The sequence below is a fragment of the Haplochromis burtoni genome, unplaced genomic scaffold (genome assembly GCF_018398535.1).
Source record: "Haplochromis burtoni strain Fernald_Lab_line unplaced genomic scaffold, NCSU_Asbu1 Contig_31, whole genome shotgun sequence".
In the NCBI taxonomy this organism is placed as follows: domain Eukaryota; kingdom Metazoa; phylum Chordata; class Actinopteri; order Cichliformes; family Cichlidae; genus Haplochromis; species Haplochromis burtoni.
The window spans coordinates 965,158-981,137 of NW_024582392.1; the positions used below are offsets into that span (position 1 = coordinate 965,158).

The 15,980-nt window shown below is 37.8% G+C and overlaps 1 protein-coding gene and 1 pseudogene across 1 annotated transcript; both read left to right on the plus strand.

Moving 5' to 3' along the window:
- Positions 1 to 2,537, plus strand: LOC102292432 (P2Y purinoceptor 1). The gene has a single exon (XM_005918788.3). The coding sequence runs from the start codon at positions 64 to 66 to the stop codon at positions 1,027 to 1,029; it is 966 nt and encodes a 321-aa protein (XP_005918850.1). The 5' UTR covers positions 1 to 63; the 3' UTR covers positions 1,030 to 2,537.
- Positions 2,538 to 4,367: 1,830 nt separating this feature from the next.
- Positions 4,368 to 15,932, plus strand: LOC121814270 (annotated as a pseudogene).
- Positions 15,933 to 15,980: the final 48 nt, after the last annotated feature.

Below are 15,980 nucleotides of genomic sequence, written 5' to 3' on the forward strand. Positions count from 1 at the left end.
GCCCCCTCAAAAACCACCTCTGCCACTGAAGAGTTTTAATGTATTGGGTTTTTAGGAAACAGAATGAATACAACTCAGTGGTTTCGTTCAGTCTATGAGTATAGAACTCTGCCTGCTATTTACACCTCTGTGTTCATCATTGGTCTTGGAGCTAATGTATGGGGACTAAAGTCTGTGCTTCAGAAATGGAAAATTCTTGGACACATTAATGTGTTTCTTCTGAACCTTGGAATTGCCAATTTTTTGTTCCTGCCAACACTCCCATTTTTGTCAGCGTACTACTTTATGAAGAGTAAATGGATATTTGGAAATGCCTTCTGCAAGATCACAAGATTCTGCTTCAACTTGAATTTATACGGCAGCATTGGATTCCTCACCTGTATAAGTGTGTACAGGTACCTGGCTATTGTCCATCCAATGAAAGTGATGGGAAGAATAACTGTGACTCACTCTGTGGCTATCTCAGTCATGGTTTGGCTGTTGGTGAGTGTTCAAAGTTTTCCAGATATGTTCTTCCCCAAAAACGAACCAAATAGAACTGAAAAATGCTACCATACCACCTCTAAAGAGTATGTGGAGGATTACCTGAAATACAGTGTGGGCTGGACATTCACTGGGTTTGTTATCCCACTCCTTATCTTACTTGGCTGCTATGGACATGTGACTCTTGTTCTCTGCCGCATTAATACCATTGATAAGGTGGTGAAACAAAGAAGCTTAAAGTTGATGTTCATTTTGATTTTGCTCTTCTCGGTCTGTTACATCCCCTATCATATTTTTAAGAACCTCAGCCTTTATTCAAGAGTACTTTATTCAACCAACAAGAAGTATCCATCATGGGATAAGACAGTCTTCTGTGCTCATCAGATCAGTCGTGGTCTTGTGTGTCTGAATAGTGTTTTGAACCCCCTGGTTTACCTCCATGTCATGGATATTCCTGCTCAAATCAGACAGATGCTTCAGCATTTTCGTCAGATCTTTGTGTCAGAGTTCAGCAGTGTACCAGTGGCACAAAATGCAGATGTTTAACAGGAGTTTAACACGAATGATTCACATGAGTTTGTTTATTATACTGTGCTTCATCCAGTTAATTATTGTTCTCTTTTCCTGCAACAACAGTTTGGGCACAAGTTACTATATAAATATATATAAATACTTTTATCTCTTTTTGTTCTGTTGTCTTGTATATTGTGAATAACTGAAAGCCAGTGGAACACATTTTCTCTTTTGGTTTAAAACACATTGTCTTTATTTTGTATGCATGATTGTAATTGCTCTGAATAAGCCTCACTCATTTTGACGGAGTCAGTATCAACAACCAGTTGCTAATGATATTATTTTTCTAAAGTAAATGTAATTTAGTCTTTGAAATTTGTATTATTTAAACACCTTACACTGAGAACTTTTACTTTAAGAATAGATCAGGAGAGAACACTGGCATACTACTAAAATTGGTTTCATATTTACTGTATTTTTAATTGCTGATCACAGGCCGCTTCTGTGCTTTTATCAAATGTTTTTTATAGCTGTTGCTGAGTGCGTGCGGTACAAGCCACAGAAAAGCAGCAGTCATTGCACAACTGTGACACTGACACCTTCAAAAACTGACTGCATTGTACATTACATTGTTTTTCATTCTTTAAACACTGCATTCTTTTCATTATGTGTTGGAATTAGTGGTCACATATCTGTGTTTAGAACATGTTAAACATGTTCAAAATAAATGGATAATTTAGATAAACCTGCACTTGTTATGCCCTGTTGTGTTGGAGTAATGAAATGATTGTTACTGTCAGGGTGGGGGAACGTAATGCTCTGCGGGGTTTCTGTCCGTTTGATTTTAACACTTCAAAGCAAGCGTGGCATCATGAAAATTTTAATCCCTTTCTTTACATTTACATTTGTGTGATTAGTAATCCTCCTCACAATGCTTGCTGTCATTACAGATGATGTAGCGACTGCTGATATAGATACATTTATTGTACTTTTGTGGGTGTTTGGGTGTGACAAACCCACAGACCAATAGTTAGTTCCACTTGTAATAATAATGCACAGCACAGTTTTAAGAAGAACTCTAACAGGCAGTTTTGCTTAATCCCTAATTACTAGTTTGGTTAACCATGAACATGGTACTCTATTGCATATTTGCTCTGGCAAGACATAAAAAAAAGTGTTGAAAAGCATGAAAGTGTTTGAACTTTTGAAATTACAACCCAGAAAGGTATAGAAGAGCGATGTTTCCATCAAATAACGGGCTCTTTTAACTTCCCCATTTCTTACTTTTATCAGCTAAGCATGCAGGCTTTAACACTTTAAAAAGGGAAATTGCTTCATTGCTGCCTGCAGCATGAAAACATGCAGAGCTTTCTGCTTGTTTGTGTGCAGCAACAAATGGCCTTGATCAAGGCCACAAGCCAAAACGCGTTGGTTACTTAATAAAGTTGTTCCCTGTTACTTTAGGTGTGGCTGGAGTCTTCACATCATCAGATTGTTTGTGTGCAGCACATGAAAAAATGGCAACATGTATGCACTGCAAACAAAAAACATGTGCCCGATTTATTACTGAGAAGTGAGACTATGTGGTCAGCAGTGTAAACTGAAACATTCATTTAACAGATGGGCAGGATGTGCCCTGGCCTCATTCTAGGAAACGATGTATAGGTACGTCAGTAAAGAAAAAACTTTACTTTAATGTTGAGCTGATCTTATTTGCTGGCAGGTTTTAGACTATTAAATGCAAATTTTGCAAGTAAATATTTAATTGTTTTGCCTCTGGTGAAAATAAATACTGAAAAACATATTCTCTAAATATGCCGAAAACAAATAAAATGTTTTGCAGATGACTCCTAACCACAAAAAATTATTTTAATTCATAAAGCCAACTCATATGTGAAGAAACTGTCCTGTTATGACTCCCTTATCACTTGAGCTGCACTTTATCTCAGTTTAACACTAAACCACATGTCGATCAATAGCGTATCGGCTGTATCCTAGATGTAGTTGAGCATAATGAAGTGTGCAGTTGTGGAAAAATGCAGCTGTGATCAAAATATGTTAATATGAACTGATAGTTTGTGATGCACTACAATTGCTCATGAATGTTCAGTAGAAAGCGCACACTAGTGATGGTAAATTTGATTCTGTGTTTTTCACAGTGATCATTTCACCATAGTTTTTCACGGTGTTTGCTGGTGAAAAGAAGATTAAAATACTGGCTAAACATCAGTTGGAGCATGGCCCTTTATTCTACTTCGAACATGAAAAACCTTCAGGAGCAGTTACAATTATGGTAAATGGCCTGTATTTAGCTTTACTAGTCCCTAAGGCGCTTTACATATCCAGTCATCCACCCATTCACACACTGGTGATGGCAGCTACATTGTAGCCACAGCCACCCTGGGGCGCACTGACAGAGGCGAGGCTGCCGGACACTGGCGCCACCGGGCCCTCTGACCACCACCAGTAGGCAACGGGTGAAGTGTCTTGCCCAAGGACACAACGACCGAGACTGTCCGAGCCGGGGCTCGAACCGGCAACCTTCCGATTACAAGGCGAACTCCCAACTCTTGAGCCACGATCGCCCCACTATATAAAGTCAGAGGCGTCATGGTGTAATTATATTATCTGTAAAGAGGCAACATCTCCAAAATTTCGGGAGTAGTTAGTCATTATAAGAAGTGTTTGTGAATGTGATGGCATGCCACACATGGTAAGCTCCACACCTCACCACCCGTTGATTCACTTTAGTTTAATTTACAGTCACTACTTTAAAATATTCTATTTATTGTTCAATATCGTTTCTTTATTAAATGTATTCATTTTTCCATCACACCTTCCAATGTTTATATGGCGTGCACACATATTAACCTTGCAAGGTCAAAGTTCTGTTTTATGTTATATTAATACATCTTTCTTTGTTTGAGTTACCTGGGGGTTGGCTTCTCCTCCTGTCTGGCAAAAGGTGTGGCAAAGGGCTGGGAGACCTGAAGTACCACTGACAGCCTAATTGGATTGCACCACATGCTTCATTGCCTGGGGGGTGTTTCATGTTTGTTTAATTGTTTTGTATTAGTTGGTTATATGGCAGCCATCTTGTTTTCCCCCGTGTGTGTCATTTGGTTTAGCTAAACCAGTATTTAAGTTCCCCTGTGTCATTTCAGCAGGTCAGTTTATCATATGTTTGTTTGAGGTTTTGTTAATTATTATCTTGAGTTTAGTCTATTGAGTTGACCTCTTTTATTGGTCTGCCTGTTTAAGTTTTGGCTTTGTTAAATATGTTTTCATATTTTTGGGTCAATAAAACCCCTTTTTTGAATTAAAACCACCTGTGTCCTTTATGCTTTACTGCTTGGTCCCTGACAGTGAACTAAAAATCAAGAATGTGGGATACTGTTGGTACGTGATTTGGAGAGCCCAGCACGTGCTCCCGACGCAGGGTAAACAAATTCTGCTGGGGAGACCTACCTTGGTACTTGTGTAGGTGAAGCCAAAGCCAAGATATGCCTCATCATATTTTCTAATCTTTGGCTTGGAAGAAAGTTAGTTTGGAAACTGGCGATGCTTCATCTTCTGCTTTGTGTAGCAGCTCCGTCAAAAACCTGTCCATTATGCTAGCAGCATCCAAGTTTTCTTTTTTCATTTTTTATTCATACCCTGAGTCCTGCATCTGGGTAAACATTGGAAAATACCAATAAGCCAAATGATCAGATTTAGAAAAGAAAAGGCATAAATATGTCAAATCTTAATACACAAAACACAAAAAGTCAATTTAAAATACAAAAACATGTTCCATATTCTAAAATAATGTAAACAAATGGACATAACAGGCTTAAACAAAATCATGCACATACATACTGCTCAACAAATACCAAATAGACGTACAAATTATAACTAACTTTGTTCCGTCATTCCACTCGTCCATCCATCCACTCACCCACCCATCCATCAATCCATCCAGCCCGCAACGTGGACCAAACCCCTGCAGTGGTAGTACAGGAACCAAATGGCTTGCGGCAACAGGCCATTTGGTTGCTCTGGAAGCACCACCAGTGTTGCATTATGAGGGGTCTGGTTAAAAACCCTTGTCCGATTCCACAAAACACATGTAGACTGGTTGGAGAAAATTCGGGACACCCTTGAATATCCTTAAGAGCATAAAGACCTGGTTCAGTGTTCCACAACAAGGACGAAACCTGTAGGTGCTCTGTATCTGAGATTACACTAACACTATACTACTACTACTAGTAGTATAGGGTTCCCACTCTGGCCTCTCATGTACAGACTGCACCCAAAACCTAGGGTATTTCCTGTGGGCTGAGCACTCACAAGCATGTAAACACCTCACGGTATCCCATGTAAATTTTGGATTGAATTATTAAAATCGATATAAATATTCCAGTTTTGTTGAAAAGTAGTTGAGTAATTGTTTGCTTAAAGTATAACCATTTTCAACAACAGGAGAATTGTTCGTCTGAAGGTCAAGAACTCATTGAACCTTAATCTATTTAATTCAATAATGTGTCTCTTCTGCAGAAATGGGGTCATGTCCAGCCTTGGCATTTTTTGTACTGTTTTCAGCAGCTCTGACTTCCTTGAGATCCGGCGCAAAAGTTCACTATGGACATTCGTTGAGTTTTACAGCCTTTTTAAAATGGTACATGAAAGCCATCAAACTGTGACAAAGCTTGTTCGCAGGATTTTTGAGAATAAGACATTGATTAAAGAGCTGAATGAAACTGGATATGATCTTTTTCTTACTCATCTTGCATTTCCAGGTGTACTGCTACTCGCAAATTATCTTCGAGTTCCCTTGGTTTACAATGTACGCTGGTTTTTCAGTGGAGAGGCGCACTATGCTATTGCTCCTACTCCATTGTCCTATGTTCCTGTATTGTTCTCCTGTAACTCTGACAAAATGGACTTTTTCCAAAGAATCAGAAATATATTTTATCACAACATAATGGCTTACATTCACTACTATGCTGCCAGTCCATGTTACCAACCTCTATGCGATCATTATTTGGAAAAGGTGTAAAGCTTATGTCTCTAGTCCAAAAGGCTGACCTCTGACTCATGCGTGTCGACTTTACATTTGAGTTCCCTCGTCCCACCATGCCCAACGTCGTTTACATCGGAGGCTTTCAAGGTAAGCCTTCAAAGCCTCTCCCATCAGAGTTTGAGGAATTCGTCCAGAGTTCTGGTAAACATGTGATAGTCGTGACATTGGGCACCCTGCTGAGTGACCTTGGACCTGAGTTAACAAAGAGATTTGCCTCAACATTTGCCAGCCTCCCTCAGAAGGTTGTGTGGAGACATGTTGGGAAAAGACCAGCCACTCTGGGAAACAACACCATGCTGGTTGAATGGCTGCCTCAGAATGATCTACTAGGCCACCCTAAAACCAAGGTTTTTGTCACACATGGAGGCACCAATGGCCTGTACGAAGCCATCTACCATGGCTTGCCAGTTCTGGGCATTCCTCTCATTTTTGACCAGCAGGACAACTTGTTACATATGAAGGCCCGGGGAGTGGCTGAAATAGTTGACGTGACAAAATTGGATGTTGACTTTTCCGGATAGAGTATGTCATGAGGCACAAGGGTGCAGCACATCTACGCAGTGAGTCATATAAGCTGCCTTGGTATGCCTATCATTGCCTAGATGTGATGGCAGTCCTTGTAGTATTTGGTTTGCTGATCATTACCTTCGTTTGGGCTTCTTGTTAATGTCTAATTACATTTTTGTTGAAGACAAAGAAGTCCAAGCATGAATAGATGTGATAATAAACTTTATCATGTGAAAACAATTAAAAGCTACAAAGAAACTAAAAAGCAGTTTTTCATGTTAATTTTATTTTCTTGTTTTCTTTTTGTTTTTGTTTGGGGTTTATTTTCAGAGTGGCCAATATTTTTCTACCATACTTTCAAAGAACAGAACCAGCAGGTGGAGCGGAGTTCGGCTGTTTTTTGCTAAAAATTCAAAAGTCAAATCCCAGATAACAATAAACGTTTGATCCTGCTGAGACCCACATCTACAGTTTTCTATGGCCATAATTGTCCTCGACTGACATCATTGACTCTGGGAAATCTGGTAAATGTTGCTACTCTCCTGTTGCTTAAAAAATTTAAGGTCAGATGTTAGATGCCAGGTATCATCAGGCCCATACAATACTACCAGCAACTCAGGTCAATTTGAGCTTTCAGGCAGTGTTTGGATCAAAAAAATATAACTTGATAAGTTATTCCAATAACCACCTGAGTTATGTCAAAAGTAGCCCAAATTAAGCCCATATGTTTGCCATTTCAGAGCTCTGGGAAGATAGCAACACTGAAAAGAAGTGCAGCAGAACAATAAAAATCCTTCACATGTAAAAAACAAAACAAAAAATAAAACGAGTTAAGCAAGCAAATTTAAAAGATAATACAAAACTCAGCACATGTATTACCAACAGTTTGTTTCTAAAAAACCTTCATAGCTTATAGCCTCACCTCCTGGTTAAAGTGTCATCCATTTGTTGTGCGTACATATTGAGCAGAAGAATCTAACTCTTTGGACATGGTCATAAGGTCATGAGGCCAGTGTAGCTGAAAAGGGGAAAACAACCATTGTGAGCACGTGTGCATTTTTGACAACTAGCTGCTGTCTCTGGGGACAGATACGTCGTCATGTGCTCTTCTGCGTCTCTCATTTTCTCAAAAGGCCTGACTGGAGCTGCCACACTCTCTGAAAAGAGAAAAGTGTCCATTTGTTTTTGAGACACACTTGGCTTCTTAGTGTAAAAACAATGGAGTCACAGATAAATATTGCAAAAGTGGCAGAGTCTGATAACATTAGATAAGAAAAAATGTACAGAAACCAGTGGCGTCAGTGGATCATTTCGTAGGCTTTGTCACGTGTTTTCACTTCCACTTCCTGGGTTGTTTTTTTTTATTTAATTTGATTTGTCGTTGCTGTAAGTAACTCACTTAATACAATCTCACCTGTTATGATTTGAAGTTCATTCTATACTATCTCACCTGACAAGCTAGGTAAAATAAGAGGAGAACAGAAGCAACAACAGAGGGATACTTGATTGCTCTCCTGAACACCTCGTGTTAGTATTCAAACATAAAGGTGTTTATGAGAAACTCTGCTACTTTCTTACATCTGTGTATCGATTTTTGTGGTTTAGAAGTGGAGGATCAACAGTTTGTGTGTGCTCACTTTTCACGTTTTTATGCACAGCTTTTTTTCCACAAAGCTACAGACATCTAATCCACAGCTTCGTACAGCAGATCTAGGTCATGATTTTGTTAGATCCTGTGTATACTTTGCAGTTGGGTGCGGTAATAACGGAAACGACAGAGCTGTGTGCCCAGCAGATATTTAAATCTGAACATGAAAATGTACTGTAAATTTATATAGAGAAACTGACTGTCACACGCTTCTTAAAACATTTGCATGCACATCTTGTTGTTCATGCTGTAAATATAAGAGCAAAACTACATGCTTAAATAATGCAGACCTGATACATAAGGATTTGATGCTTGTGCAAGAGCTTTAACTTATAGCCAACTTGTGCTGGTCATTAATTAATAATTAGAGGAAATAACAAGGTAAACATGGCAAAAGCAAGGCATGCAGTGTAGCATAACACCCATATACATCCTTACTAGACATTTTAACAAACTCTGACCATGTAGTTCATTATTCTGAATTGCATTAAGTCCAAACACAATAAACACCTAAATCAGGACAACATAACCACAATGATTAAAACAGGAGAAGGTTATTTTAATGTGACACTTAATGCTCACTCACTAACACACTCACTAACAGTTAGTGAGTGTGTTAATAGATGTTTCATAAAAATTATTTTCGTATTTTAATTCATGGTTAATTCAGGCACCTATTAGATGTTAGGTAAGTATTTTGTGAAAATGAATGTTCCTCAAGACTTGAGGAAGTCTCAGTTTTCTGCACAACAGAAAAAGGACATAAAATTAACAGACAAAGCACAAAGACAACTTACAAACACAAATATTTATAGCCAGATGCAAACAAACCCACCTGAGGTTTGCAGAATACCGAAATGTAAGTAGGACCATAGCCTAAGTTTCTAAAAGAGATTTAAGTGCCTGTTGTTTTTAATAAACACTACATTTCTAAAAATATCTGCATGTCTGTATTAACATGCCGGTCAAAACTGATCAGTGAAACCAGGGGGAGGGCCAGCTTGTCTTGTTCAACCGTTCACACTCTAATGGATGATAGAATGATGAAGGGGCCAGGGAATGAACCACCAACCTTCCCATTAACAGATGCTCTACCTGCTCAAATACAGCCACCCCAACCCCTCTGTAAACCACTCCAGTGTCAGCTGGAGTTTGAAGTCAAGGCACATTATCTTCAAAATGCAGAGATGAGAAACCACCAAACCCATCACCCTCTGTAATTTTAGCTTAGAAATTCTAATTAGTCTCTATTACTGAAGGGTCTTTAATTTACCATATGAAATGCCCTGAGGTAAGTGTTGTTGAGGTTTGGTGCTATGAAAATATAAATTGTATTGATCTGATAATAAAATACTATGAACAGAATCAGTGTTCATAGTATCCTTGGTTCACCAACAATGTGAACCAAGGTTACACTGTTGTATAGGGAGTAGATAGCCCCTCAAAAGCAGGCCTGATACCACATACCCCCTCAAGCCCTCACTTCCCTCCCTTACATCTCCAGAGACTCACATCTTAGGTGTCAACGTGCCAGTTTTTGCAACATTCTAGTGATTCAACTTCTACATGCCAAATATCATTGGGAAAGATGCTAACCCCAAGTTGCTTTCCAGTGCATCTATCAGAGTATGAAGGGACACAGATGCTCTTAAAAGGAACAAGAAGGAAAGTGAAGCTATTTATAATCACAGTCCTACTTCTGATAAGTAGCCCAGTATAAATATAACTACTTACGGGATTACTGCAAAACACCAACGTAATGACACATGGGGAAGTGAAACTAAATACAAGTGACAAATAACACATAAAATAAAACAAGAAGTAACTAACAAATGGGATAATATCAAAGGATAGATGCACACTTAAACAAAACATTTTTTTAAAATAGGGACTAGAAAATTCGAACAAGAAACTTAAGATAATGCAAATATATTTGATGTTCCAGTTATTGTGCAAATGGACAGTTGTTTGCTAAGGTTAACTATTATCATTTTGGAAGAAGTCCATATTAGAGATCCTGTATTCAATTCAATTCAATGCACTTTTATTTAAACCACCCGCAACAATAGTCGCCTCAAGGCACTTTATATTGGAAGTTAAAGACCCTAACAATAACAAAGAGAAATTTCCAAACGCCAACAATCATGTGACCAACTAAGTATGGATACTGTTCTTCTGAAGCCCCAAAACTCTTTGAATTTAAAATATTTGTTGATTCAAGAATGTGTCTGTTTTGCAGAGATGGAGCCATATCCAGCCTTGACTTTCTTACTGTCGTTTTTAGCTATGACTTCCTCATGTGATGGTAGAAAAGTGCTAATATTTCCACTAGATGGAAGCCACTGGCTTCACATGAAAATCCTTGTGGAGGCTCATTAGTACTATTGTAATAATGAATTACGATAGCCCAGCCTGGAAGTAATAAATGCATGAACTAGTTTTTCAGCGTCACTCTGACACAGGATATTTCTAATTTTAGAGATGTTGCGCAAATGGAAAAAAGAAGTCATACATATTGGTTTAATGTGTGCATTGAAGGACATGTCCTGGTCAAAAATTTCTCCAAGGTTCCTCACAGATAAGAAAAAAATGTACAGAAATCAGTGGCCTGAGTGGATCATTTCTTAGGTTTTGTTACGTGTTTTATTTTTTACTTTCCCTTCATGTTTTTTTTTCTTTTTTCATTTAATTTGATTTGTCGTTGCTGTAAGTAACTCATTAAATGGGATTTCACCTCATATGATTGGAAGTTCATTCTATACTATCTCAGCTGACAGGCTAGGTAAAATAAGAGGAGAACAGAAGCAACAACAGGGGGAAACTTGATTGCTCTCTTGGACACCTCTTCTTAATATTCAAATATAACAATGTTTATGAGAAACTCTGCTACTTTCTTACGTCTGTGTATCGGTTCTTGTGGTTTAGACAAGTAGAGAGAGACTTAGGTTATCAAGCCGGGGGGATCAACAGTTTCTGTGTGCTCAGTTTTTTTTTCTACCAGACATCTAATCCACCGCATTTTACAGCAGATCTAGATAATGATTTTGTTACATCCTGTGTATACTTTGCAATTGGGTGCGGTAGTAACGGAAACGACAGTTAAAAATAATGTGATCATTTCTAAAGTACACAGAGCTGTGAGCCCAGCAGATATTTAAATCTGAACATCGAAATGTGCTGTAATTTTATGTAGAGAAATTGATTGTCACACGCTTCTTAAGGTTTTTCTAAAACATTTAAAGCTTGGCTATCAAGTTAGCCAAGACTCGAGGAAGTCTCAGCTTTCTTCACAGCAGAAAAATGACATGACATTGACAGACAAAGCACAAAGAGAAAATACAAACACAGAAAATATGAATATTTATAGCCAAATGCAAACAAACCCACCTGAGGTTTGCAGAATACCAAAATGTAGGTAGGACCATAGTCTACGTTTCTAAGAGAGATTTAAGTGCCTGTTGTTTTTAATAAACACTACATTTCTAAAAATATCTGCATGTGTGTATTAACATGCTGGTCAAAACTGATCAGTGAAACCAGAGGGAGGGCCAGCTTGCCTTGTTCACACTATTCACAGCCATTCACACTCTGATGGATGCATCAGAGAGTAACTTGGGGTTAGTATCTTGCCCAAGGACATTTGACAAGTAGACTGGAGGAGCCAGGGAATGAACCACCAACCTTCCCATTAACAGATGCTCTACCTGCTCAAATGCAGCCACCCCAACCCCTCTGTAAACCACTCCAGTGTCAGCTGGAGTTCGAAATTAAACTATATTATATTCAAAATGCAGAGATAAGAAACCACCAAACCCATCACCCTCTGTCACTCAGTTAGCTTAGAAATTCTAATTATTCTCTCTTACTGAAGGGTCTTTGGTTTACCATATGAAATGCCCTGAGGTAAGTGTTGCTGTCGTTTGGTTCTATGAAAATTTAAATTGTATTGAACTGATAATAAAATACTATGAACAGAATCAGTTACAAAGGCCAGCCTTAGCCTTATCCCACACACCTCGAAATATGCTCGAGAGTTGGACTAGATCTTTGTTCTCAGTCTGTGCTCATGCTAGAAGAAGGTCCTTGAAGTGATCTTTCCACAGCCAAGCTGCATCCTTAGTAAACCTTTCTGGGGGGGGGGGTTGTTTTTTAAACTACAACAACTAATATGAAGAGTATGAACATGAAGAAACTAGATTTTGTGTATTTGAATTTATTCTAAACAATAAAGTAGAAAATATATATATTTTTTTATTAATCCTTTATTTATCCAGGTAAAAATTCTCATTGAGATTAAAAATCTCATTTCCAAGAGAGACCTGGCATATCTTAAACTTTGTCAAAATAGTAAGTGTAACAATGACATTTAAGGAACACTGAAGACTCGTAATTAGTAGTGACTCATTGTTTCAAAAGGAGTAAAATTTTCCATGTAGTTAAAAAGGAAGTCAATGTGTTGCTGCATGACAGCTCTATTTTTACCCTGCTTTGCACTTTCCCTATATTCATATCAAATAGTATTCTGTGCTTTAAGTAAAAAAAACATTTATCTGCATATGTTACCTCTATTGTTACATCTCCAGAGACTCCAGAGATTTTAGGTGTCAAAGTGCCAGTTTTTGCAACACTCTAGTGATTGAACTACATGCCAAATATCTTTGGGCAAGATGCTAATCCCAAGTTGCTTTCTAATGCATCTATCAGAGTATGAAGTGACACAGATATTCTTACAAGGAACAAGAAGAAAAGTGAAGCTATATATACACACAGCGCTACTTCTGCTAAGTAGCGCTGTGTGTATAAATATCTCTACTTACGGGATTATTTGCATGCAAGTGCAAATAACCAATGTAATGACACATGGGGAAGTGAAACTAAATACAAATAGCACACAAAATAAAACAAGAAGTAACTAACAAATGCAAAGGATAGACGCACACCTAAACAAAACAATTTTAAACTAAGGACTAGAAAATTTGAACAAGAAACTCAAAAACTGCGGTGGATAGCATTTTAATGTTACTGTAACTGTTCCAATGTTCGAAATGGATTTTTTTAGTTATGAAATCTGTGAGATTAGCATCAATCAACTCCATTTTTTAACTTTCACACTATATGCTTAATGATGGTAAATAGTAAGGTCTTGCCAGGGACTTGGGTTTCCAGTGGTGAGGCAGTTTGAACTGAATGTCTGACAATCTCAGTGTTCAAATAGTTAAGATAGCTAATTAATTGAGAAGCAAGAATTAAGAACATGACACGAGCAAGCAAAGGTGCTACACTACTCGTAAGTTTCTGTTTCTATACGTTCTCGTGGTAGTGGTTGTTTTCAAATCACTCCCAATATAAAAAATGCAATGCATACTTGTTTAGATATACTGTCACAGCTGCTGTTTTTGGCATTTACCGAAAGCTATAGTAATCTTTGGAAGATTTTTTATTTACATGGGTAAAGGGAGCAAAGAGTGAACAGACTGAAAAGGTTTAGTCAGACATGTATAGTTATACATTTACTCATCGTTCAACCAGCAGGTCCTCAGTTCTGTTGCACAAGCAGCTCAGATATATAAATTTTCTTTGGCTTGGGCAGGTGGTCACACGGACTGAATGTGATTAGAGTTATGCATCATTCTAGTTCAGGTTAATCTTGTTAAACTGTGAGTTTTGAACATCTGAAAATGGTGGACTGCATAATTTGAATTGAAAATATTTGTTGATTCAATAATTTGTCTGTTTTGCAGAGATGGAGCCATGTCCAGCCTGGACTTTCTTACTGTCGTTTTTAGTTATGACTTTGTCATGTGATGGTGGAAAAGTGCTAGTATTTCCAGTAGATGGAAGCCACTGGCTTAACATGAAAATCCTTGTGGAGGCTGTTCATTCTCAATGTCATCAAATCACATTTCTGAATTCTCACTGTTCTCACCCAGTGCTGTGTGGAATTTTGAGATCTTATGGAACAATGCAGTATAAGGGAGGTACGCATGTTGTAATAGCATACTGATGTCATGGTCCTGGGTCTGTGACCCAGTATTTATGTATTTTGTGGTTTAATTGATATTCTTTGATTTAGTGTCATTCATGTTTGAGTGAAGAGCAAACTCAGTGACATGAGTTTGCTCTTCCTATAGTTGAATCATTTATATTTCTAGTTCTTAGGTTCATGTTCATCTACTCTGTTCCCTTTCATTGCCCATTGTGTCTCTCGCCCCCTCTGTGTCCCTCGTTTTCTCTGTCTCTTCAGTCTGTCTTGTTTCCATGTGTGTGTCTCCCCCAGTCTCAGTGTCAAGCAATTTTCTCTTAACCAAAGTCCAGCTGAGGCCTTAATTGTTATACAACAATTTTATTTTTCATTTTACCTCCACATTGGTATCAAAGTCCAGTCGAGGTAGTGAATTGGTAAAAAAAATTGAGGACAGTAAAAATAGGAAGTACTCACTGTATTTAAATATCTTAATCGAAGAGGATAATGAAAGCAACATCATGAAAATTCTATGGTATAACGTATTTTAAAGCTCTTTGGGATATTGTACTTCTTATAAAAACAGCAAATTGGGGTAAATGTACGTCTTTCACTGTAGTAGTTCTTTGTTTTTCTTTCTAATTTTCTTCCTTATGTTGCAAAACCAATAAAACTGGAAGTGGTAGAACGCTAAGGGAAAGTGAAGAAGTAGGAAGCATGGGTCTATTCATCAGAGTGCGACACCCTGTATCCAAAGAGGGTATTACAACTAAAAGAAAAAATAGTGCCAACTCGTCGGAGGATTGAGTTCATGTGCTATCTGGCTCAATCCAGTGGGAGGGTGATACTGCAGGTCACTCCCCAGTCCCTGGTGGGCGCAGGTGGGACTGAAAATAATAATAAAATGAATAAATAATATAGAACAAGAACACTAAATAAATGAATTAAACACAATTTTAAGAAAAACGATTTGAAGATATGTCTGTGAAGTTTCTCAGTCATCCAGGTTATCACAGTTTAAGGAGCTTGGAAAAAGAAGCGTCTGCAATTCTTTAAGCTACTTAAAGACGTTTCACCTCATTCATGGTAAAATGGTAAATGGCCTGTATATGTATAGCGCCTTACTAGTTCCTAAGGATCCCAAAGCGCTTTACATATTCAGTCATCCACCCATTCACACACACATTCAAACCATTGGTGATGGCAAGCTACACTGTAGCCACAGCCACCCTGGGGCGCACTGACATTCATTTGAGGATAGGATTTTTTTTAAGTCATTAATTGATTAACAAAAAGACCGGAGTAATAATAAAGTATAAACAAATACTGATAATTTCCAAAATAATAATAATAATAATAAGAGAAGTATTTAGAGAAAGAAATTGAAAATGATAATAATAACAAAATAACAGTTGAGGCTGAAACAAGTAACGACAAATTAAAAACAGGAAATAAATACGAAAACAACGACATCATTTGAGTAGGACGAATTCAAAATTAAGACAAAATAAAATAAGAGTAAATTCTGAGAATTCAAACCAGAAGAGTGGAAGATTTTTAAAAAAGAAATTATAATGACAACCGACATCTCTGTACCACTTAAAGAAAAAGAACCAGCACCTCCTATCAATATGAGAGAGTTCAAGGACTTTGGAGAAAAGATTACATCTGGAAGATGTGGAAAAAGGAGGATTTGCTTCAACCTATAGGAACACAACTCCCGAACAATGATGCAATAAAAGTCCTAGATCAAAAAGCAAAAGAAGAACATGATAAAATGGCCTGTACTTGTATAGCGCTTTACT

Excerpts from the sequence above, each read along its gene's own strand:
- LOC102292432 (XM_005918788.3), top strand. The coding sequence starts at position 64 with ATGAATACAACTCAGTGGTTTCGTTCAGTCTATGAGTATAGAACTCTG.